The 26169-nt window shown below is 45.7% G+C and overlaps 1 protein-coding gene across 7 annotated transcripts in view; it reads left to right on the forward strand.

Moving 5' to 3' along the window:
* LOC147435296 (polyamine oxidase 7-like) overlaps window positions 1-26169 on the forward strand; it is a 195447-nt gene that overhangs the window by 15532 nt on the left and 153746 nt on the right. For all 7 annotated transcript variants that reach the window (XM_086488368.1, XM_086488369.1, XM_086488372.1 and 4 more), the window contains exon 2: window positions 6613-6862. In XM_086488368.1, coding sequence (XP_086344494.1) covers window positions 6613-6862 — 250 coding nt within the window. The remainder of the gene's footprint in view (window positions 1-6612; window positions 6863-26169) is intronic.

Raw genomic sequence — 26169 nt, forward strand, 5'->3', positions numbered from 1 at the left:
TTTGTGTCACATGAACAATCTAAAAATGGGACTATGACAAGACGTTTGTCCATCTCACTTTGCTTATCAAACTCTGATGATCTATAAACACTTTGAAATCTGCTCCGAGCAAGAAATGTGTCCACTGAGTCAGAGAGTGTATCATTGCTAACAACTCCTCTTAGATGTGTGAAACTCTCTCTGGTCTAGAGAAATTTTTCTACTTATAGGTTATGACATGGCCCTCCTGCATTAAGAATGCTCCTAGGCTGCTACCACAAGCATCACAATATACCTCGAAATGTTTCGGCAAATTTGGTAAAATCAAAACAGGACCAATCATCCACTTTTCCTTCAATGTCTCGAACGTTGCAATTTCTGAGGGTCCCCAAGCAACCGGAACCCCTTTCTGAGTCACGGTATGTAGTCGAGAAGCAATCTCCGTAAACTTTCAAATGAACCGCCAATGGTAAGAGCATAAACCCAAAAAGCTAAAATATCGTGTACATTCTTTATTCTAGCCAATTTCGAATGGTTTTTATCTTGGTTAGATCCATCTGTATACCCTTTGTTGAGACAATGTGTCCCAAAAAGTGCATCTTTGATAGGAAAAACACGCTCTTTTTCCCATTGACCACCAATCGGTACCGCCGAAGTGTCTCAAACGTGTAAGAGATGGTGTTTATGATATGCTTCACTCTTGGAGAATACAATGATGTCATAAAAAAAGGTGCCTACAAATGACCTGTACTCTCTAAAAATTTGGTCCATCATCCTGTTGAATGTTGCAGGAGCATTTGTGAGACCAAAAGGCATCACCAAATACTCATACAATCCAAAGGATGTCCTGAACGCGGTCTTGTATACATCTCTAGGAGCGATCTTGATATGACGATAGCCACTTTTAGATCTATTCTGCTAAAACATGTAGAACTTTTTAGTCTTTCAACTATATCATCGATTCTCGGTATTGGAATCTATCCTTGATGGTGATTTTATTGAGAGCTCTGTAGCAATGCACATCTCCATGATCTATCTTTCTTTAACACTAGAAGCACTCGTGAATAATAAGGTGATGTACTCGGCTAGATTAGATTTTTCAAGGAGTTCTTTTACTTGGTTCATAATTTCCTCATTCTGAACTCTACTTACTTTGTAAGGTGGCCTTCTGTGGCAAATTGTTAGGTATCAGATCAATCGTGTGATCTTGAGGTTTGTCAGGAGGTAGCTCTCCAGAAAATCCTTAGAGAAACAGTCGGCTTGAGCATGCAAAAATTCTTGTTGTTCTTTTTCTAAGTCTGACAAATTTGATTTCTTACTTTCATCAAGTTCATTTAAGTAGATCGAGTAAACAAAAAGATTGGATTTCACGAATTTGGAAACGGCTGAAGCCGTTACAAGTGGGACAGACTCATCCCTTTGATTTTACATCAATAGTGATTTCTTTGCCGTTTTCATTCTTCAATGTGGCCTTTCTTGCCCAGTAGTCGGCCACGATGCGGTTCTTGTGGTACCAAGGGATCCCCAAATGGATGTCACAGCCCTCCAAATGCATGATGTAGAAGTCCCCTAAATACCCTTGATAATGCAACTGAAGTTTGCCTATGACAGGAATAACGGTGACATCTCTCCTTGGTGCTGCTAAAACCGCCTCCATCGGTGGCCCCATTTCTCCAGGCGTTATTCCAAGTCGAGCCGCCAATTCTACCGAGATAAAGTTGGCCTTGGCTCCTCCATCAAAGAAGAAAAGGACTTCCTGATCGCGTACTTTATTCCATGCTCTGCATAGCTCGATACTTTTCTCTATTTTCTCTGGGCTCACCCCCACAAAATTTAAAATTAGTCCTGCATTTGTCTTCTCTTTTTTTGCACCCTCATCTGTAATAGGAGGGGCACCATGTGTCAACAAAAAAGAATAGAGTGAACAGACTTTAGATGCTTCAAAATAACTGAACTGAAAGAGATGCACGACACACGAGACGGGGAGTGGTGGAGTTCTACCTCGAGAGAGCACTGGCCCCGAACCTTGGCGCCCCTTTCTTTATATTGCTTCAACTCAGTACAAGCCGGTACTCTGTCCTTTGCACTCCCATGTGGAGAAGTGCCAGAGACTGAGCCCATGGCATATATTTAAAGGCCCTGGGTCTATTCAAAAGTAGTACATTAAAAGCATTCGGCCTCCCAAAAGCGGCTATTGTAATTTTAGGGAATTTTGTTTAGCCTGCCACGCCATCAGCCAGCAGTGTAAATCGCGGAAGTTCGTACAGGTTGCCATGTGACATGTCAACGCAAAACGTGGGGTGTCTGTACAGCTGCCACATCATCAATTTTTACGCATCTTCTTCTATGTGTTAGTGAGTGGGTCGTGGTTTATTTTATTATGGGTCCCATCGGATGGGAACCTCATAAGTTGGTTACGGGTTAGGATTTATAATCCTAACCCATCTTTAATAGTTGGGCCACTTGGCTGATCGTCATAAAAACTTCTTCTGCTGCCTCTTCTTAGGGTTTAGGCCCCTCGATCGAAATCTCCAAGTCGGCTCAGGTCTTGAATGGCTTGACACGTCAGCAATTTGTGACATCATCTGCCGCTGTGGAATTCTTTGGTTTTTCCTCAGCCTGCTCCTTTGGTGCTCTGTTATGGCACTTTGCAAAAATGTGCCCTTGCTACCCACAACCGTAACACTTGCCCGCTTTATAGTACTCTCCATGCTGCTCTACTGATAGCTTTGGGCAAGTGGGTTTCTTCTTTTGCCATTGCTCTTCTTTTTGTTACCATTGGAAGAATCTTGTTCTGTTGCGGTGGACATTGGCTTGTCCGAAGGGACGTTAGTGTGCCGGCATACATACCAAAACCCTTCTTGGTATGACTCATAAGTCTTTGAATAGAGCCAAACTTCTGTTTTACGCAATTTTGCCGAATCTCTTTGGATAGACTGCAACAAACCTGCTCAACTCGTAACTTGAATGTGATTTTCTTAAAAGAAGAGATTGGTAGAAAATTATCTGTCGCAAGACGGGCACCACGTGCCAATAGAAAAGAACAGACTGAACAGACTTTTAGAACTTCAATAACAACTGAACTGAAAGAGAGAGCGACGACATGCGACATGGAGTGGCGGAATTCCACCCCAAAGAGTATTGGCCCCAAACCTTGGCGCCCCTTTCGGTATTTCTTTATATTGCATCAACACAGTACAAGCCGGAACTCCACGCTCTGCACCTTCTTTAGGAAGCATGCCAAAGAATGAGCCCTAACCTCATATTTAAAGGCCCTAGGCCCCAAAAGCAGTTTACATGAAAAGCTTTCAAAACTCAAAAGCTTGTGGTTCAAAAGCAATGCCAAAAAGCTGCCAGCGTAATTCACGGAAATCCGTACAGTTACCACGTCATCAGTTAGCGCAAAACGGGGAAATCCGTACAGCCTGCCACATCAACAATATCAGCGTAATTTTTGAAAATCTGCCATGTCATCAGTTTGCGCAAGTGTGTGTGTGGGTCCTGCTTTATTTTACTTCCTTTATATCACTTGGAGCCCCATCGGACGGGGTGCCCATAAGTTGGTAGGACTTCTTCTTCTGTTACTTGTTCTTCTTAGGGTTTAGGCCCCTCGGCCGGCATCTGTAAGTTGGCTCTCTTCTTCAGGGCTTTGACACGTCTGCAGTTTGTGACAATATCCCAAAACCTCTAGCAATTAGTGGCCAAGGTATCTTCTTTTGTCATCCTCAGATGATGCCATGCCATGATGACATCCTCTTCATTCTCTTTTGTAAGCCATGCTGAAGTAAAGATGTGTTTAAATCTCAACCATTTTGTAGGTGCTTCCCTGCGCAACAGTAGGGTAGACCACCATCTATGGGCGTTACCTTTCAGATAAGATGCTGCTCTTTGTACTTTAGAGTGTTTTGTGAAACGGCCTCCCAAAAAGACAATGTCAATCTGCTGTATGAATGCAACGGCTCAAACTTGGAAATGTATCAAACTTGAGTGCTTGCCCACCCTTCTTGAAACCCTTGGTCTCGAGATGGTCATATTGATTCAGACGGTGTAGCAGTCTTCTCTTCTTCCCATACATTGGCGTCAGAGTCAAAAACTATTAAGAGGATGAGGTATCTGTGAGAATGCTTGTGGTGCTTTCTAGAGTTTTTGTGGGATTTGCTTTTCTTGGTCTTCTTGCTTTTCTTGTTCTTCTGAGTCTCTCTCTGCTTCTAGTGCTTCGTATACTCCTCACTGGAGTCAGAGGAAGAGGAACTCTCTGAGCTGTCAAATGACGAAGATTATGAATTGGGATTGTCTTCAAAGAGAACAGGCTTCTTGGATTTGCTTGCTTCCTTGAAAGTAGATTTCCAACCCAAATAGTTGGGGTAATCTATTGAATGGCTCTTCTTTCAAGAACTCTTCGTAGTCTTTATTAGTTTTCCGACCCTATGCTCAAGGGCTTCGTCAAACTCTTCTTGTGATTACAACGTCTACTTTTCTGCACTCAGGTGTGCTTTCTTTTTCATGGCTGATTTGAGAGGTGAAAGGGTGACATCACACCACCGTAATTGGACCTTGTCAAGCGGGTGATTCTTCATATACTTCGCGTACTTTGGGTCCTTGGAGTACTTGATCATTCTTTTGGCACATGTGTCGATGTAAAGTTGACGCCGGTACTGCATCTTGCTGAGATGTCCAAGCAAGAATGGGCCATGCTCTTGCCCGGATTCCTCGGAGGAAGGCCTGCCCCCGTCGGAAGTCCCATTAGTATCTGCTGATCCTTCAATAGAGTTGCTCGACTTCATCTTCACGTAGACGGGTAGTTGGTGGAACAAGTCTCTCTTCACCGTATTCACTGCGAGAGCGATACTTTGCTTTTTTTTTTTTTGAGGGGGGCGCCCAATTTAGGGCCCCTTGTACGAGAGCCTTGGGGGTGGGCTCTGCAAATCAACTTGGAAGCGTGACGTAGATCACACCTCCCGGTAGTTGTACTTTGCGATCATCAATAATGAAAGAAATACCGAAAGGAGCATTGGCCAATGCATTAGGAAGCAGAACTCCGCCGCTTCGTGTCGACTCTTCTCACATTCTCTCTCTCTTTGTCTCTATTAAGTTATATATTGCAGCTTTTGTTCGTGTGTTGCTATTGATTTCTTGCTTGGGTGTCCAAGCCTATTACATCAAGTTCCGCTCTTTCTCTCATCTTCTAATCGGGTGAGATTACGCCTCATCATCACTCTGTGATATATACCCCCGGTGGTCTTCCTTTGTTTAAACAAAGAGTAATTACGCCTGCAAAACACACACATGGATTCATGCTAACATGTTGATGGCCATCCCCACAAGACAATACATAACATTTAGATGCAAATGATCAGTCTAGTCATCTTATCTAATCTGAACTCTTGACGTACTAGAATCACTATCCACTCATCTCATCCTTTCGAAACTTTTGATGCACTAAGATCAACATCTAGCCATGTGATCCAGAAATAACTCATGATGTACTAGGAGCACATTCACAAATCACATTCACATCTATGTCCTTGATGAGTTTGGAATTGCTTTCCCCTCAATGCCCTCTTTCTCATTGTTGGTGTATGCAACTTTGTCAAAAAGCAACCTCTTTTAAAAAGCAGAATCTTTGAAAAAAAACACCGTCTTCCGAAAAGCACCTTCCAAAAATCACTTTCTTCAAGAAGCAACTTCTTCCAAAAGCACTTTCTTCCAAGAAAAACACTTTCTCAAAAAACAACTTTTGTAAACAAGAACTTCTACAAAAGCAATTTTTGTAAAAAGCTTCATTTTCAACACTGGATTGTAGTAATGGACCGGATTTCTTTGAAAATAATAATTGTTTGAGCTTTGAGTTCTCCTCCCAGAAAATTGTAGGTACGATGACTTCCGCACTATAAGAGAGACCCATCAAGGGCAGTTGTAACTCAGATTCAGCCTAGAGGGCATCTGAGTACTCCAACACTCACAATTCTCTCGTAGAGTGCCCAGGCATAACCCCTAGAAAGGGTGAGAGTTGTACCTAAGTATAACCCCTGGAGAGGGTGAGAGCTGTACTGGCACACTTATGCCACAATTCAATGTGAAGAAGTACCGCAAAGGGTGCCGAGGTTGGGGCAATATGATTCCCTGCCAAATAATGTTTTCACCACTTGGAATTTTTGTAAATATTATTTTGTCTTAGAGATTGCAAATTGCAATGTTAAACCAACAAGTGACCATAGTGATAAATGGAAGACTTGGCCATTAAGAGTAGCCTATAAAAATACACAGGAACAATTTCTTGAGTAATCTAGTAAACAAGAATTACACAAAATTTCGTTCTTTTTTTTAAGCTCTTTTTTGACATAAAGCAAAGTCTGTAGATCTTGGAAGTATATACAAAGGCATGCTCGATTGAGGCCTATGGAAAGTGGGTGTTTTTTGCTGATTTCACACCTTAAGAAGATAGGTATGTGTGCTTGTATTGAATAAGAAACTTGTGATAAGTGGACAAATAAACAATCCCTGTTCACTTTTGATTAACAGTGTAAACATCAACATATGTATGTTTGAGCGTATTTATGCTTGTAGGTGCATGAAGTGGATCTTTCCTTTTAGGCTTAAAGATTCCAAAAGCTGATTATGTGTTTTGTACAGGAATTATGGCCGCAAAGACTCTTTCAGAGCGTGGAATTAATGACTTTTTGATATTGGAAGCGAGTGACAGGATAGGTGGAAGAATGCTTCATACCAATTTTTCTGGCTATGTGATAGAAGTTGGTGCAAATTGGGTGGAAGGGGTTGGGGGCCAGCAGGAAAATCCAATCTGGACACTTGCAAAGAAGTATGACCTACGCGTTTCGTACTCTGACTACAACAACATCAGTGCCAATACCTACAATGAAGAGTGAGTTTGTACCTTTGAAACTTTTTGGTTCTACCATCCCGTGTCTTTAAGATCTATTGACCACAAAAAGAAAGAATGCAGGAAATAGCGGTTGCAACTATGAGTGCTTACAGAAATGTCAATCCATGCAGAAATATATTATTACCTTGTTCTTAGTATGCATTTTATGTGTTTGTGCACAGCTACTATCTGTGCATACAATTATGGTTTTTGCTCTTAACTCTCTCTAAACATAAAGTGAGTACGTTCAGTTTTGTGTTAATAGTTTCCTCTATAGACCTTTTTATTTGTACTTTGTCCTTAAAAACTTTGTAGCACAGATAGATTATGGAAGAGACAATGATAAATAGAGAGCAGAGTCAGGAGATGGGGTAGGAAAATGGTAATGCCAGGTAGAGTTGCTAAAGAAGTCCCTGCTTGAGCCATAGGCTTTATTTCAGCTTGTCTAGAATATGGATACCATGATTCCAAGGAGCCATCTTGGTAGAGGAGACTTTGAAATGGCTTTCCTAGGGACTTTTGCACATAGGGACCTTGGTTGAGTAACAATGATGCAACTGTGGTGAATCTATCACCAGATTTTGGCGCATTTGTTATCAGAAGAACTAGCAAGTTTGGCTCCACTGAAAATGGCTCCACTGCCTATGGACACGATGACCATCTTAAGCTTCTCTATGCCCAGCAAGAAGCTTACTTCCCCATTTACACCTTTATTCTATAGATACTCCTATTGTAATTAAATGGACTTTGGACTTGTACAATTCACATTTGACCTAATTGCAAGCTACGACTTAGGAGAAATACTAAAGCTGAACCCCTTTGGTCAGGTGGCAGTGCTATTTTTGGAGAGCACCATATTACATCCACTTTTCTATCAAAAGATAGAGCCACACTTTGTTGAGAGGTGTTTCAGTGCAAGAAAGGCAGGAGTGGTGTTGCATGGATCTGTATTATAGACAAAGGACCCAACCATGTTTATGGCGATGAGACGATCATACCTCGGTTATTTTTCATTGCTTTGCATGTAGAGGATTCCAGTTCGTTCCAAATGCCTAGGTTTTGAATTGAAAATGGGCATAATGGCACGTAATAAATAAGCGGTTATCTCTTGAAGATTTGATGGAGCTTAACACCATGATTTAAAAGGTAGTTAATGTGGACCTTGAAGAGCAAACATGTAACTTCAACATATGGATTCAATGGAGCCTGATGGCTAAAAACAAAAATGAAAAATGAGACTAGGTCTAAAATGTTCATTTTGTGACGATGAATGTATCCACATGTGCACTGTCTGCCTTATTAGATTACACTTTTGTGTTTTGGAACGTCTGCCTGGCCTTGTGGAGTTAGATGCTTTGAGGGCATTACTTTGTTGAGATTTTCTATTTTTGAATAGATGGCGTGAACCTTTAGAAACTGGCCAAGGATTTTCAAAAATTGGTGTAATAGAGAAGTGTGACGTGCTGGGTGCTCTTATGCGGGTGCCTCTCAATGCGGGTCCCATTGCAATGCGTGAACCTTTAGAAACTGGCCAAGGATTTTCAAAAATTGGTGTAATAGAGAAGTGTGACGTGCTGGGTGCTCTTATGCGGGTGCCTCTCAATGCGGGTCCAATTGCAATCGTATCAAAGGGCGGCTCTCCCAAGCCCAAAGCCGCTAGTGTCTTCACTCAAGATCTGCCGAGATCTATGACACAAGTCCTCCCACAGATGTCCACAACTCGGATCCTCTGAAAACGACTGCAGTGTGTGGTGCCTCTACTGAGACTCTGTGGAGATGACCCTCTCCCTGAACCTCAATAAACATGCAGGGTGCCGACTCCAAGCAAGCCCTAATTGCAATGAGGACCTCCATACGCGTGAAGGTCCCCATCCATTTGGGAGCTGCTGCCTCAAGAGGGGTATGCCACTCAGCAGGTAAAGCCTCTGTAATATCCTGACACATGATCAGCACCTCCCTCATGCCTCGTAGCTCGACGCTCTGAATCTCCTCTAGGAGGCCTGAAAACTGTAGCCAGTCGCGGAGAGTGCGGGCTGCCAGGGGACCCCAAGAAACGTGAGGCCTGCTACCAACCAAGTGGCTTGGCTGTGTGCTAACCATGGGGTTTCAAACTAGAGGCTGCCTCAAGCGCTCCTCCATGCATGTGGGCTGGTGCTGTGCCAGACCATTCCGCAACTGCTCCTAGGACCCGAGCAGGCTCACAGCAAACCGGTCCTCCCAACTCTTGGTCAGGCCGACTCGGCGCATCTCTGTAAAAATCCACCTGATGGACGGGCTCCAGGGGTCGCCCGTATGAGGGACTCAGGCACGAATGCGGTGCAGCAACAGCTCCTTCGAGGGCTCCTCTCTTGAAGAAGTCCTCTGACCACAAGCTTCTCAAGGAGGGCTCTGCTCTGCTGTGCTGTCGATGATCCCCAGCCCTCCCTAAGAACATGGTAAGGTGATGACCTGCCAGGACACTTTGGCCTGGGATGACTGGGTGTCGCGTTGTGACCACAAATTGTTCTTGATCAGCCTCTCCCACTACAACTCTGCCAGCCAAAGAGAACCGTGCCGAGCTCCAGTGAAGCAGTTTCCTCCTAGTGGAGAGGAGTAGTCTGCTGCTCATGAGACAAATCCAAGCCAACTTGATAGCCCAAATAGCGTACAAAAGTCCCTGGGGTGTATCCACTTGAAGTCCTCTCTAGGCGACCAATCAAGCTTAGGAGCAGTGCCAACCCAGAAAGCCACGGTCTTCCTCTAGCTGATCAGTGCTCCTGATGCAGAACAAAACAGCTTAAGAACCCGCTCACACCTGTGAAGATTGGCCTCCTGACCCTCCAAGGACATGCTTGAGTCGTTAGCAAACTCAGCGTCAAGCAACTCGTCTCCCCTAAGAGGAAGCTCTAAGCCATGCAAACCAACCTCCTGTGAAGTCAAAAATTTGCTCATCGCCTTAGCATAGAAGAGAAAGAGTAAAGGGGCAAGAGGGCAGCCGTGTCTAACCAAATGCATGAGCATGAAGCGTTCCCCTCTTCCCTCTGCCAAGAGCGCCTGGCTGTGCGCACATCTGTAAAGAGCTGACACTCCTCTGATCTAAGAATCTGAAATCCCATCTTGCGCAGAGTGCCCTCCAAGAAATCCCAATCAACTCTGTCATATACCTTCTCAAAATTGAGGAGTATCACAAGATCCTCTCCTTCTCAAAATCGAGAAGGAGTATCACAAGATCCTCTCCTCAGAGACGTGCAAGGCCAATCGCCTCCCAAAAGGTAAAGATGTTGTCGAGGATATTGCGCTCCTTGACAAAGCCTTTCTGAGTCCCATGTATAATTCTCTCAAGTAGCGGCTGAATCCTCAAGGTGAGTGTCACAAACAGGAGCGCATGGCAATGTAAAATATACTCGGATAAATAGAATTTATTACTTAAAACGGAGGCCAGAGGATATAGAGAGAAATAGAGAGAGTGAGAGAGATAGAGAGTGAGAAGATCGACACAGTCGTAATAGTATCTTTATTACTAAGGAGAAGTCTGTAGCAGGGCTACAGTGTCACTTCACAAGATAGACAGTTGAACAGTTGGTTACAGTTGGTCTGGTTCACAGTGGACAAACCCTCTGGGCTGGGGAGTGACACTTGCCAAGGTACCGACGATGGTCTAGTGGACATCGTGGCCAGGTCACCACCACCACTCAGTTTGGAGATAGACTTAGTTGACTGGACATTTATGAGCCGTTGGTGGCTCTTTATGATTGTACATATGAGTAGTCGTTTTGGGTCATTAGCATCATCATCTTCATATATGGTCGAACGTAGTCGTTTAGAGTGAGTCTATACACAGAGCACTTATTCACCATCCCTGCACATCTGAGCCTTGACACCCCATTGTACCTGAGAGTCCTGGGCTGGGGCTGTGTGTGCTGCCACGCTAGAGTCTGTATCAGTTCTTTGAGATAGTCGAGTCATTTGTTGTGGTCTGCTGTTGCTGTTGTGTCTCTGTGAGTTCAGTTGTTGTCTATTGTTTCTTGTTTTCAATCTGTTTTGAGTGAGATTGTCACGCACATTGCACTGAGGAGCACCCACTGTAGAGAGCACAACACACTATTTGCGCTACAAGTGCTCTCATTTTGGCGATCACGGTGGGACCTCAACTGAAATCTCACTCTGAGGTACAAATCTTGAAGCTAGTTGGGTCTATCTAGCTTTGCCTACCTTGCCTTGCATTGTTCTCCTCTCGCCTGGTTCAACTGGTCTAGTCCTCCCTCGCCCTGGTCCAACCAGTCCTTGTCCCTGGTCTAGTTCTCCTCGACCCTGGTCTAGTCCTCCTCGTCCCTGGTCCAGCCTAGTCTAGTCACTTGCCTGTTCTAGTAGAGTCTAGACCGGTCTTCAACCAGTTCAAGGTTTTCTTGCCCAAAGCTTGGTTGGATTGGTGGTCACTGCATGACACATACAAGGCGGTCAGTCGAGCGTCAAAGCGCACTACTGAGCCCTCTGAAGTACTATAACAGAAGACGACCTTTAGTACCTAGTAGAAGTCCATCAACCTCATCACCCATACCTCCACATACATCACCCATTCCTTCATTAGGTTCCACATCTTCCAGATCACCTTCTCCAGTAAAGCTCTCTCCTATTCTACTACAGCAAGCTATTGAGCAACAAGCTCAGCAAGGGGCCATGGTGGCTTTGGCAAGTGTTTTGGCCAAGGTGAACATCAAGTTCCCCACCTTCAAAGGACTCTCTTCAGAAGATGCTGACGACCATGCAAGGAGGTTTGTATCTCTCTGTAGGGGTCGTGGTCTTAATAGAGAGGATGCTTATTTGGTACTCTTTCCATCTACCTTGGATGGCTTAGCAGACAAATGGTACATCTAGTTTGTAGAAAACCATTTTGCAACTTGGGCAGCCTTAAGACAACAATTCTGTGCAGCATTCAGGCTAGGTGACTATCATGAGAAGGTTTTGGATGAGTTTGCCAACATGGTGCTCCAGCCAGAGGAGACATTTGCAGAACTTATGATGAAAACCAAGTCTCTAGTTGCCAAGCTTCCCCAACAACCCGATGAATTTATGGTTAAGAAGTGGGTAGAGAAGGCGCTTCCCAAAACTTCTCAGCAAGAACTCCGAGAGAGTCTCCGACCCGACGCCACTCTGGAGGAGTTCATCGCAACTGCTACTAGGATAGGGGGGGCTAGGAAGCTATTCACCAACCCCCCTCACATAGAGACTCCCTCTGTGTTTTCGGAAAGTCCTGCTGATCCATTGACTTCTTTGCGCAGTGAACTTGAAGCCCTAAAACTATAACGCGCTCTCCAAGAAGAGAAATCAATCTCTCTTAGACAAGAGAAACCACCACATCTTGAGGCTTTGGATCAAATCAAGAGAGAGCTAGAAGAGCTTCGGTCTCAGCAGGAGACTAAAGCTATGGTATGGTGCAGTTCTTGTCGCTCTCCAGGGCATCCTCCACAGGATTGTCCTATTCGGGCTTATTGCCACTTCTGCGAAAAATCTGGGCACGAAGACAAGGTTTGCTACTATATCAAGGGATTGCGGCAAATTCAACAAAGTCTAGGTCCTTCTCTCCAACAAGGGCTAGCACCTGCTTCCAACATGGTCTCACCCTATGGCCATCAAAACCCGTTGCCACCTCTGTTGACAACACCTCCTATGCAGCAAGGTATGTACAACAACTTCGCATCTCCCAGCTTTTATCATGCTAGTACTCCTTCACTCCCCCAAAGCTTCTACACGTCAGCATCCGGTCCCATGCAGCAAGGGCAGAGACCACCTCGCCCCTCCAATAGGCCAATTTTGTGCTACAGGTGCGGAGAGTATGGACATTATCAGAGCAAATGTCCGTTGCGAGAAGGGTCCCCTCCTTGTCGACAATGTCCTGAAGCTAAGGATCACTATAGTAAGGACTGCCCAAAACAATGAGCATCCACATCTGCAAGCACAAACCAGAACCAGCAGGAGTTTACATTCCCAAAGCTTAACCTCATCACAGTCAGCACCATTCCACTCTTGTAGTTGCCTCTCGAGATGGGTTGAAGCAAGTGGAAGAGCCGGCTGGTGTGCTCACACGGGCATAGAGAGCTGCTCTTGGGCTCAGCCTCCCTGGTCCAATTTTTACATCTCCTGTCACACAAATGAGTCAAACTCCCTTAGTAGCTGACAAACCAGCAGGTAGTGTCAATAGCCAACCTACCTCGCTTCTATCAGATATTGATGGTGCTTTCATGGAAGCCGTAGAGGACTTGCAGAAGCTTAAGATACCAGAGCAAGATCTAATCAAAGGAAACAAGCCCACAGCAGAGCCTATCTTGAAAAACACTTTTCAGCAAGTGTCACTGTACGACATGCTTCGACTTGATGCAAATTTTAGAAGTGACCCTTTCCATCATCTAGTCTCTGTACCCTGGTGCAGGGCCTAGTGGCGGGCACCTACCTGTGTAGCCCTTGGAGTCCTACATGATTTCATATCCAGCTGCTCCCGCTCCCCTCACCAACTACAAAGTCCTCGTCTCATTGTGTCTATTCTTGGACATCAATTCTCAGGCGTCATAGTGGATGGTGGATCTGGGTGCCAAAATTTACTATGTTGGCCTTAGGTCTGCAGCCTACCTGCCTTGTTTCATTCACTGTTACATTAGCAGACCAGAGGACATTCTACCCTGTGGGCATAGTAGAGAAGGTGCCTCTGATGGTACAAGACTTCACATTTAGCTTGGATTTTGTGGTGGTCAGTCTTCCTCAGGTGGAGGGAGGATTTTCTTTGCTGATTGGTAGACCATGGTTGCAGCATACTAAGGCACTTAATGATTGGGGAAACGATGCCATGCGGATACATACTCGTTGGCTCCCCCATGCAACCAATTCGGCTCGAAGGAGGTATGGATCTAGTGGTTCATCACAGCTCATTGTCAGTACAGTCCAACCCGGACCCTGAGCAGCCCATCCCACCTGACGGGTCCGACGAAGACCTGTTGCAGTGGTTGGAAGCTACCACCTCGATGCCCTGCTATGTGGTCTCTATTCAAAACTCACCTGTGCTAGTAACACTCTCTCTCCCAGCTCCTCATACGGACACCAATGTCCCAAGTTCTACAACAGACAGTGTACCAGTCGAAGAAGTAAGTGTGTTAGTCCCTGATTCTCATGATTCAAATGTTCCTCTGATAAAAGCCGTCAGTCTTGGGGAACCTATAACACATCACGGAAGGGGGAAAAAATCTCCTCTGCATGAACTCGCCAATGATTCCCCCCTCCCTCTAACATCTCCCAGGTTGGATGCCCCCCCCCCCCCCTCAAAAGCACTCAGTTATGTCTGTGTCTGAAGATTTACCCTTCGAGGAGCTTCCACCAGGATGGTTACAAGAAGAGTATGCGGAGTTTCCAATCGATCAAACACCAACACATGAAGTCTCGAAGTTCCAAGAGGCAGCTCAGTTCTCAACTTCTGAAGTACCCTCCACAGTTACACCTCCTTACCCTGTCAAAAAAGTCAACCTGGGCGACCCTGACAACCCTCAGCACGTCCTCTTAGCAGCTTGGTTATGGGAGCATCCCCCATTACTTGATCAGGTAGTTTCTTTTATTCACTCTTTTAAGGATGTTTTTGCTTGGTCCTACAAGGATTTGGAAGGGATTCCACGAGAATTGGGTCTCCACACTATCCCTCTGGTTCAAGGGGCTAAGCCTGTCAGAGGCCGAGCTTATAAGCTCAACCCAAAGTATGCAGAGGCTGTCAAGCTCGAAAAAATGCAAGAGGGAGGGATCATTGTACCTGTGGAGCACTCTGAGTGGTTATCACCCATGGTGATAGCTCCTAAGAAGCAGCCCCATAAAATTCATGTGTGCATAGATTACCCCGCGCTGAATAAGGTAACTATCCTAGATGGTTTTATCACACCTTTCACTGAGCGTGTGCTCGAAGATGTAGCAGGGCATGTTTTGTACAGTTTCATGGATGGGTTTAGTGGATATAATCAGTTGGGCATCCAATGTTCAACCCCAGTGGAAAATCTAGAGGAACACCTCGCTCAGCTCTCTGCTGTCTTCCTCCGCTGCAGAGAGGCACGCCTAAAGCTAAATCCGAACAAATGTCATTTTTTGGTCACTGAGGGCACACTTCTAGGCCATGTGGTGTCTGCTAAAGGTTTAGCACCTGACCTAGAGAAGATCGTGGCAATCTTAAAGTTACCACCTCCCATCAACCCAAAAGGGGTGCAGAGCTTTGTAGGCCACACAGGCTATCATCGCAGGTTTATACGCATGTATGCACAGGTGGCTCAATCCCTAACACGCCTAGCCAGTGCTACTGTTCCCTTTCAATGGTCAAATGCAGAGGTTGAAGCTTTTGCATACCTCAAAAAACGCCTCACTGAAGCGCCTATCCTAGTAGCTCCCAATTGGTCTCTCCCTTTTCATGTGCATACTGATGCCAGTCAACTGGTTGTGGGGACTGTGCTGACTCAGCCTAATAAGGAGTACAACGTGGATCGCCCTGTTCACTGTACCAGTCGCCTACTCACCAAGGCCGAACGCAACTATAGCACCACAGAAAGGGAAGGTTTAGCTATTGTGTATGCTCTGCAAAAATTTCGGCATTATTTATTAGGGGTCCACTTCACAGTTGTTACTAATCACCATGCCATGCGCTATCTGCTCAACAAGCCGCAAGTTGCAGGTCGAGTATGGCGATGGCTACTGTTATTTTAAGAATTTGATTTCGAAGTGGTACTCAGACTCGGCAAACATCATGTCCTTGTCGACCACCTCTCTCGCATTCACACGGGTGAAGAAGCAACGGGGATTGCTGACGACTTTCCAGATAGCAGTCTCTTTAAGGTGGATACCACTCCGGAATGGTACGGCGATGTTTTGCATCTGCTTTCTACTGGCGTGTACCCAGAGAACGCTTCTCCATTGCAGAAGAGACGACTGTTGTTGAAGTCTAGGTCATTCACTCTAATTGGAGGCCAGCTATACAAGTCAAGACAGGATGGTGCTCTGAGGCGGTGTGTCTCCCCTCATGAAGTGAAGTATATTTTGGAGGATGCCCACAGTGGTCCCACTGGTGGCCATTACCCTGGCCATATTACTGCTCAGAAGATTCTCCAGTGTGACTTATGGTGGCCCTATATTTTTCGAGATGCAATTGCCTATGTAAAAGTATGTGATGTGTGTCAGCGCTATGGCCCTAAACCAAGCAAGCAGTCAAACCGTCCTCTGCAGGTCTCTATGGCATGGCAGCCCTTTGAGAGATGGGGCATTGACTTTGTGGGTCCAATTACTCCCTCCACCCAACCAGGCAATTGGAAGTATCTACTAGTGGCTACAGATTATGCAACAAAGTGGGCAGAGGTACTGGCAACAACGGATTGCACTGGCACTACTGTAGCCAAGTTTCTCTTCGAAAATATTTTGTGCAGGTTTGGGTGTCCTCTGGAAATCACCAGTGATAGGGGTAGTCACTTTGTGAATGAGACGATTTCAACCTTGCTTGCCAACTACAAGATTTTTCATCGCAAATCTTGTTCCTATTACCCTAGAGCAAACGGGCAGGTTGAGAGCACTAATAAGGTTCTCATAGCACTTCTGCAGAAAGCATGTCATCTCCATCCTGCGACTTGGGCTCAAGCTATCCACGGCACCCTTTGGGCATACCGAACTTCTTTCAAAGCCACAACCAATCACACCCCATTTCAATAAGCTTTCGGTTTGGAAGCGATAGCGCCCTTCGAATTCAACTCAGGATCTCCGCGAGTGGGTAGTCTGCGTGCCAATGGAGATTTGGGATCGACATCTGTCTCTCGTCTTGACCTTCTGGATGAAAGCCGAAGTTTGGCTTCTCTAGCTCTAGAAGCAGAGCAGCTTCGTCGCAAAGCGTGGCATGATCGCTATCTCCGAAAGCCGAAAATAACGCAGGGTTCCCTGGTGCTACTCTATCAAGCTAAGTATCTGAAGAAAGCTAAGAAGCTTGTCCTAGCCTGGCAAGAGCCATTCGTGGTGGAAAAGATTTTGCCACAGGGGGCTTTCCAGTTAGTCACTCTAGAAGGTGTGCCCCTGCCACTAGTAAATGGATCCAGGGTGAAAAGCTATCACCAATCCTCTAACTCAGTTTAAGGCGTTCTCAACGATGTTATCTTTAGTACAGCCTTCTCTCTTCTGTCTGTAACCTCAATCAGATTTCAAGCTTTCAGATGTATCTCTCTTGCTCTGTGTCCACCAACCCACCAACCGTTCTTACATCTCTAATCTTCTTTTCAAGTGTATCACTTTTGATGTAATCGCATTCTCAGCTGTTCATGAGTTTAACTCCGCCTTTTCATCTCCTATTTTATGGAATCTATAATTCTCCCGTCCCACTTTTCTTCCTCTCTTTCATAGTCACTACACTCATCACCTTTTTTCATTTCATCGTTTTCTACTCTCTTGTCTCCAATCTACATGCACTATGATTATATTTGTTACGCTTCAAATCCTCTTCCCCAGCCGAATCTCCCTCCCTCCTTCATACATACACTCTAGTTAAATATTCTGGAAATCAATTTACCTTGTTCCTCAGCAGTTAGCATCTCTCTCCCTCATTGTGGTAGATTAGGTCAGGTCTTGAGTTCAACTCTCGTTGCATATTTCTCTGAGGGTTCTTTTGGATTGCTTCAAGGCATTTAAATTCTCTTTTATTCTGCTTTTGCTTTTGGTGCTTCATGGCATTAATTCTCTTTTGTTCGTGCTTTTGCTTTTGAACGTTAAAACCAAATTTCTCTCTGCTCCCTGGCTTTCATATGCTTCAAACTCCTCGCCTCTACCCTCTCTATCCCTCGTCCCTAGCCAATCCCAAGCCCCTCACCTCTCACCCCTACCCTCTCTCTCCCTCGCCCCTACCCAATCCCACCCCTCACCTCTCGCCCCTACCCTCTCTCTCCCTCGCCCCTACCCACCCCATCGACCCTACGTTCAACTCCTCGCCCGTACCCAATCCCACCCCTCACCTCTGGCCCCTACCCTCAACCCCTCGCCCCTATCCTCTCTCTCCCTCGCCCCTACCCTCTCTCTCTCTCTCTCGCCCCTACCCTCTCTCTCCCTTGCCCTACTCAACCTCTCGCCCCTACCCAGTCCCTTGCCCCTACCCAACCCCCCACCTCTCGCACTTACCCACCCCCTCACCCCTCGCCCTACCCTCAACCTCACCCCTCGCCCTATGTCTCCTTTGGCTCGCCCCTAACTTGCCTCAACCCTCTCCCTAACCTTTGGCTCGCCACTACCCCTTGCCTCGCTCCTACCAATCTGTGCCTCGCCCCTACTAGGATCGCCCCAAGCTAACACCGCTCGACCTTACCCTAAAAATAAAAACAGCCCCTATCGAATCTACTAATCTACTGCTCTCTACCTCAACCTCGTATACTAGTCTTGCTAGTGTCAGGTCTCATGTCTGATACACTCTTCCAATTGCACTCACTCTACTCACTATGGCAGGAGGTAGTAAGAAACAGACAGAAGGTGGTAGCAAGCAAAAAGAATTGTTGAGAAAAAAGAAAGCTGTGGCTGCAGAATCAGAGAGTGAGGAGATGTCAGCAAGCAGTAGCCACGGCTTGGATGACATAACTTCCAACGACCCCAGTGATGAAAGCTACAAAGCAGACTCGCCTTCTGATTCAGAAGCACACTCCGAGTCAGATGCTTCGAGTGATCAAGAGGACCATACAAAATCAGCTCAAAAGAAAGGTAAACAGCCAATCATGAGTCATATAATCAAGAGGCCTGCAACATCCAAAAATCGCACCGCGTTCTCTTTGGATTTTTATTTACAGTAGCCTCGACCATCTCTGAGCGAGGTCTTTTCCAATGCTTAGCTGCAGACTCTGGTTCTCACAGCATTGGCCGATGCCGATTTACCTACCACTGTTCTTGCGGAGATGATACATCAACTGTTAAAAGACTTTCCAAAGGTAAGGGGCCACAAGTTGACAGCTACAAGGCTTGGCCATGCCACGGGTATGACTAGCTTTCCATCTGTGAAGCCGGCTACACGCACTTTTTCTAAGCTGTCCAAGGATGCAACAATTCAGGCATGTCAAGAACTGCTAAGTTCGGATCACCCAAACTATGAAAGGAACAAACGGATTCTGGCAATCTTCAGGTATTACTTTCTCGCTAGAGAAGCCAAAGAAGATAAAGGAAAAGGTGATCTTCCCACTATCTTCTCCCACTGCGACGGCCTCTACTGTTTAATCCACATCATACCCTGTGGATTCCACCAGATTCTCTTTACCCCTTTACAGTCTAGGGCTAAATGATTTCGGGCCCAAGTGCAATCTGTGCAGTTAAGCTTAAAATGTTTTGCAGCACCTCTCTTGGCATGGGTCATAAATATATATGTTAGCCTTGACGAAGTGGATGAGGATCCACAGGGAACCTCGAAAGGGAAAAGAAAATCTGTAAGTATTCAGGCCGACCCTACAGTTACCAAGAAAAAGAAGATCAAAGCAAAAGTGGGGAAGGATACATTGCAGTCTTTACTCTCCTTGCCAGTTTCAGAGAGCCAGCAGACTAGGGTGACGCATCTTTCGAGTCACACTCCATCTACTTCTACCCCTCGTTCTGCTGTGCCAGCGCCAATGCCTACTTCCGCTCCTCAGGACAGGATGGCCACTTCGCGCTTACAGGATCCTCTCCCTTCTTCTCCCCTCTTCACTCATACTCCAGTCAACATATCTCACGCTCCATCTACAACCATCTCAGAGGTACCTGCTACACCCGTTGTACCGACTCCTAGCTCACCGGCTGTGCCACTTATGCGTCCTCCAGCATCCCATGCATCTGAGGGATCTTCAGGGATGCCCGACTCTACTTCTCTGTTTCAGCTTTCTGAGAAGTTACTTGAGGACTCAAGGGTTGCTATTGCCACCATAGAACTAGGTACAGAGCAGCTAGCTGCCACGCACCAACGTCACTCCGCCACATATGCAGCTATGGAGGGATCTTTGAGAGTCGCCGAGAGTGCCATCGCAGATCGAGATGCTACGATTTTCGCATTACAACAAGCATTGAAGATAAAGTCAAAGATCATTGACGACCTAAGAGCACAGCTACAAGGATTTCAAGAGATGCTTTTGTATGGTTATAGGTCTACACAGATTCCTGTGGGATACGGATGGAGTGGGCTAGGGACACAGGTCCAGACTCCTGCAGGGTATGCAGGAGCATCAACATGTCCCTCTCAGCAGTTCTTGGGATCGTACACACAACCAGGGACACAAGTCCAGACACCTGTAGGGTATGCAGGAGCATCAGCAGGTCCCTCTCAGCAGTTCTTGGGATCGTACACATAGCCCCCATTCCGGTACTATACTTCGTAGGGGCCTCAAGGTCAGGTACCACAGGTGCAGAGCGTTCCTTGCTGTGACAGTGTTGCTGGTGCACACCGCCATGGGTGTGTCACTAGGCGTCCTGAGTACATAGTCGTAATAGTATCTTTATTACTAAGGAGAAGTCTGTAGCAGGGCTACAGTGTCACTTCACAGGATAGACAGTTGGACAGTTGGTTACAGCTGCTCTGGTTCACACTGGACGGACCCTCTGGGCTGGGGAGTGACACGTGGCAGGGTACTGACGGTGGTCTAGTGGACATCGTGGCCAGGTCACCACCACCACTCAGTTTGGAGATAGACTTAGTTGACTCGACATTTATGAGCCGTTGGTGGCTCTTTATGATTGTACATATGAGTAGTTGTTTTGGGTCATTAGCATCATCATCTTCATGTATGGTCGAACGTAGTCGTTTAGAGTGAGTCTATACACAGAGCACTTATTCACCATCCCTGCACATCTGAGCCTGGACACCCCATTGTACCTGAGAGTCTTGGGCTGGAGCTGTGTGTGCTGCCACTCCAGAGTCTGTATCAGTTCTTTGAGATAGTCGAGTCATTTGTTGTGGTCTACTGTTGCTGTTGTGTCCCTGTGAGTTCGGTTGTTGTCTATTGTTTCCTGTTTTTAGTCTGTTTTGAGTGAGATTGTCACGCACATTGCACTGAGGATCACCCACTGTAGAGAGCATGACACACTATCTGCGCTACAAAGTCTATACATCCACTTGAACCGAACGTATTACCACGTTCGTTCTAGAATAAGACTAGATGGTTCTCGTAAGCCTCTGCTTCCATCCTCAAGGCAAAGCCCTATTCCTAGGAACTTTCATTCCTTATTCTGAAGCTTGGAGAATCTAAGTTCTTGCCTCTGGATCTCACCTTCCAGACTTAGGGCATGGCATTCCTTCCAACCCTTTTCCGACTCTGCCTCCAGAGTCCTAAATTGGCTTAATCTGACAGAAAAATAATTCTAAACGATTATTGGAAATTTAAGTGAGAGGGGTTTTCACACTGGAGACATCCGAGTACAGATATTTCTAGTGCGTCATTCAGAGTAATGATGGGAGCACTATGAATGGGAATATCTGTAAGGCCACCAGGAACGGGTACTTTTGATGTGTCACATCGGATGGGTGACAAGGAGCACCTGGAAGAAGTATTCGACCATCCGGGAACGCACATCTTTGATGCATCATTGGATGGGTGACAAAGAGCATCGCGAAGGAGATTGTACCGTAAGTTCGGTAGGAAAAGACTAGGTGAGGGTATTCCTGATGCGTCACAAGGTGGGTGACGGGGGCATCCGAAAGGGAATATCCCATAGTCGGGAGGAAATTCCGAGCTGTGTTAGAATTGTGCACAAGGATGAGCAAACACTTGAATGAAGATGGGTTCAAAGGAAACTTTGAGGAAAAACGGAGATTGCTTTGGAAAGCAGATGCTTTTCCGCGAGGAAGTCTATATCTGCATTGCATCCGTGCATGTGGTTGCATCTAGGGACGCCTGGGAAGTGCTGTGTATGCATTGTTTTCAGCTTATAAGGTTTTATTGAGCTTTGGGGCAGGTTCATACTTTTTTTGAAAAGGTCCGGCTGCCCACTTAATAAGTGGCCAGCCCTCAATTAAAATAAGTTAAAAAAAAAAAACCAGCGCTAGCAGCCCACGATGCTTTTCTCTCAGCAACAACGATCTCTTTCTCCCTCTCTTTGGCGCCCTTCTCCCTCCCCTACTCATGCCGGCAAGGCTGCCCCTATTGCTGCCGGCTGCCAGGAGCACTAAAAGCAGATTCTCTTTCTCTCTCTGGGACTACAGAAAAAGCCTCAAAGGCGATGCCGCTGGCGATGCTGTAACAGACTTGGACACTCCAAGTCAAGAATCTACCGCGATAGCACCAAATAACCACTTCAAAACAGTTCACAATTCACAATTGATTCACACTGGCCCAGCGGAGTTCTATGCCTAGAGATAATGGCCCCAAAGACTGGCGCCCCTTTCGGTATTTCTTTTTGTATTAATCTGAGTTCAAAGTACAAGAGTGCGGGCAGGCGCTCACACTTAGACTTTGCGTCCAGATGCTCTGAGTTGTGAGTGGCCTACCCACTTATTTAAAGAGTACAAGGGATGCCAAAAACAGAGCCCCAAAAGCTTGGCAAATAAAGCAAAAGTTCTTCCTCTCTCTTTATTTTAATAAATAAAGCAGAGAGGCTTTCTCTTTCTCTCTCTTGCTAAAATAAAGCAAAGAGGGTTCTCTCTCTCTTTCTCAGCAATTTGCGTAGAAAAAGCAACGCCAAAAAGCTGCCGATCTTTCCATAAGTCACGCTGATGTCCAACAAATCAGGGTTAGGGTTAGGGTAGAATTAGGGTTTCTGATTCTAGGGTTAGGGTTTCAGCAGAATTAGGGTTTTTGGTTTTAGGGTTAGGGCTTCAACAGAATTAGGGTTTATGGCAGCCACGTCATCACTTTGTGACATACCCCCCTCTTGAAAGCATTGTAATCGCCCTCGATTACGCCTGCAAAACAGACAGAGGCCATAAACTGTCTTAGCAGACACTGACTGTTAGTACCTACATACTAGGAACACACATCTAGCACATGTACGAATCGACAGTCACATCACACGACATCACAGGACATCACTAGACATCACAGGACATTCAACATTCATACGGATCTTAGACTATGGTTTATTGGCAATGTAGCTAGCAATTGCATCTAGATCCAGTCGGGACCTCATAGATGTCCGATTGACTAACCCCTATTGCAACCATGTCTATTCGAGATCAATTAGACCAAAATGCTGTAGTCATTTCGTCTATCAGTTCCTGCACTTAAGTCAAGAACAAATGAGTTTCATATTTTGGAATTCCATTTCATAAAGTCATCCAGCAGAATACTGTCAGCTTTCAGTATCCTTGAAGCTCAAAGAGACATCAGTGACTCTAGTATTCAAAAATCGAGGCATCTGTTGACAAAGGAGCGGAGTAACTCCCCTCTTGTGCAAACCCACTGCACCAGACCTCCGGCGAAGCTGAATTCTGGGTTCCATTTGGAATAGACTATGCTAAACCAAAAGCTTCAAGGTAAAGATTCACATTCTGAGGAATATCTGCTAAGTCTTCCTCCTCCATTCGCTTTGCATCCAGTGCGAAGTGGGTCTTGAATTTAACCAACAACCGTCAGCTCGCTTTACCTTCTTTCTTTCTGTGCCAATTTCTGTTTAGGAACGAGTATCTGCTCGTTTTCGTCCAATTCGGGTTGTTCAGGCACATCGCCTTCAAAAGGCTTCAAGAGACTCACATATTAAAAAAAAACATTGTGAATCGTCCAAGTATTCTGGCAGCTTCAGTCCAAAAGAGATATCATTTATCTTTTCGGAAAACCTGGAAAGGTCCACAGGATGTCATGCTAAGCTTGCAAAGAAGCCGCTCCTTTCCCTTTTTTATTTTCTTTCTCGGGCGTACCTTCCCATAATGTAAGAGCACCCAATCATTCTCCTTTAATTTCAAATTGCGACAATGGCGATCTCTGCCTTTTTCTGTCTTTCCTGAAATTTCTACAAAGCCTTCCGGACCAAGTCCCTCGTGAACTGGTCGGCTTCAAAGAAAAATCTTATCTTTCGCGCTAAGGAAGGGTAGAACCTTTGTAGCAAATTCAAAATCTCAAATGGCATCTTCCCTATCAAAGAGTCAAACGTGTTTCTATAGGCATATTCCACCAAAGGTAAAAACCTTTCCCAAGTAGTCTTCTGATCCAACCAAGAGGACTTCAACAAAGCCAGTACCACTAAATTAGCAATCTCTGATTGCCCATCAGTTTGCGGGTGGAACGAGAACTGCAACCGCGTGCCTATGTTCTACCAAATAGCCGTCCAAAACAAACTCGTGAACCTCGGGTCCTGTTAGAGACAATCGTCTCAGGCATGCCATGTAATCTGAAGACTTGGGCAATATACAATCGTGCCCACGGTGTGTTCTTGGGAGATGAAATCCATTGCAATACTTTCCCAGGGTGGGTGGGTATGGGTAAAAGGCTGTAACAATCCCCGTGCTTTATGCCTGTCAAACTTGACCTTCTGGCATACCAAGCAACTGCGCACAAACTCGTCCACATCCTTCTTGAGTCTCGGCCAAAGGACGTATCTCTCTATCCCTTTCAAGGTGGTAGCAATGCCGCGGTGACCCGTAAAAGGCGGATAGTGGCATTCAGTTAGAGCCTTTTCCCTTAACGGCTGTGTAACGCACAACATGGTTTTCTTTATCAAGTAGCCATCCCGAATGGAATAATCCGCTAATATCTCCCCTTGCTGTATTCAACTGAATACATCTGCAAAATCTGTTTTGTGGCGCACTACCAACCATATTCTCGAAGTTCCTATGATGTATTGCGGAAATAGCCAGAACCAACGGCTTTCGGGACAAAGTATTTGCCACCAATTTCTTCTGTCCCTGCAAATGGACAATCCGGAAGTAAATTTTGACAAGACGTTGCCCACCGCATCTGCTTTTCCGATAGCTGCTTCCATGACAAAGAAGTAGCATAAACTCCCATTATCTGTGAAAAACTGTAAAATTGGCTCCGAGTAGGTAATGTTGCCACTGAATAAGAGCATGGATAGCCGCCAAAAGCTCTTTCTCACAGTACTGTCAATTTCGGCCTTGAGAACAATTGACTCTCATAGGCATGACATTGGCCTTGTTGCATTAAGACCGCATCCAGACTACGACCACAAATATCACAATATACTTCAAACGACTTCTTTGTGGGTCCCCACGAGAAAGGGACTCCTTTCTGTGTCAAGATATGCAAAGGAGAAGCAACCTCTGCAAACATTTGAATGAACCGCCTGTAGTACGAACACAGTCCCAAGAACCTTCTAACTTCTTGGACATTCTTCAAATCGGGCCAATCATGGATAGTCTCTATCTTGGCCGGATCCATTTGCACTCTTGCTGCTGACACAATGTGTCCCAAAAAGTGTATCTCTGGTAGAAAAAAATTCACTTTTCTTTGCATTAATCACTAACTTGTGATCTCGTAATGCCTGAAAGACCTGAAGCAGACGATCTCTATGTTCTGCCTCATTCTTGGAGAAAACAATGATATCGTCAAAGAAAGTACCAGCAAATAGCCTGTACTCTCGAAAAATCCTGTCGATCATCCGGTGCGATTCGGATCTGATGATATCCACTCTTCAAATCAATCCTGCTAAAACATGAGGATCCCTGTAATCTGTTGTGTATATCATTGATCCTAGGAATTGGAAATCTGTTCTTGATGGTGATTTTGTTGAGAGCTCTATAATCGATGCACATTCTCCAAGGTCCGTCTTTCTTCAAAACCAACAACACTGGAGAGCAATACGGTGAAGTACTAGGCTAGACAAGACCCTTTTCCAAGAGGTCTTTCACTTGGTTCATAATCTCTTCGTTCTGTGCTCGGCTCACACGGTAAGGTGGCCGGTTCAGTGGTGTGCTTCCAGGTATCAGATCAATGGTATGATCTTCAGGACGAGCGGGTGGTAACTCGCCTGATAGGCCCTCTGAAAAGCAATCGGCATGAGTGTGGATAAAATCTTGGCGTTCTTTTGTTTAGGTCAAAACATATTCGACCTTTATCCATCGTTCAGTTCTCTCTAAAAAGAAAAAGAGTAAAGAAACTGAAGTTCATCAAGTACAATCTCTGAGCCCTTCATTTGTCAAAGTCGCTTTCTCGTCCCGGTAGTCACCCACGGCGTTGTTATTGTGGTACCAAGGGATTTCGAGTAGAACATCACAACCTCCGAAGGCAAATACGTAAAACTCCTCGTGCCCTAAACACTCCTGTCATTGCAAAGAAAGTTTGCCAATGCTCGGTGTAATGGCAACATCCGTCCGGGTGCCACTCGAACTACCTCCACCTGTGGCCTCGGCCTATCGGGCGTAATTCCAAATCGAGCCGCCAATTCAAGAAGTTGGC

Source organism: Adiantum capillus-veneris, chromosome 18 (genome assembly GCF_014529385.1).
Source record: "Adiantum capillus-veneris isolate H3 chromosome 18, ASM1452938v2, whole genome shotgun sequence".
NCBI classification, from domain to species: Eukaryota; Viridiplantae; Streptophyta; class Polypodiopsida; order Polypodiales; family Pteridaceae; genus Adiantum; species Adiantum capillus-veneris.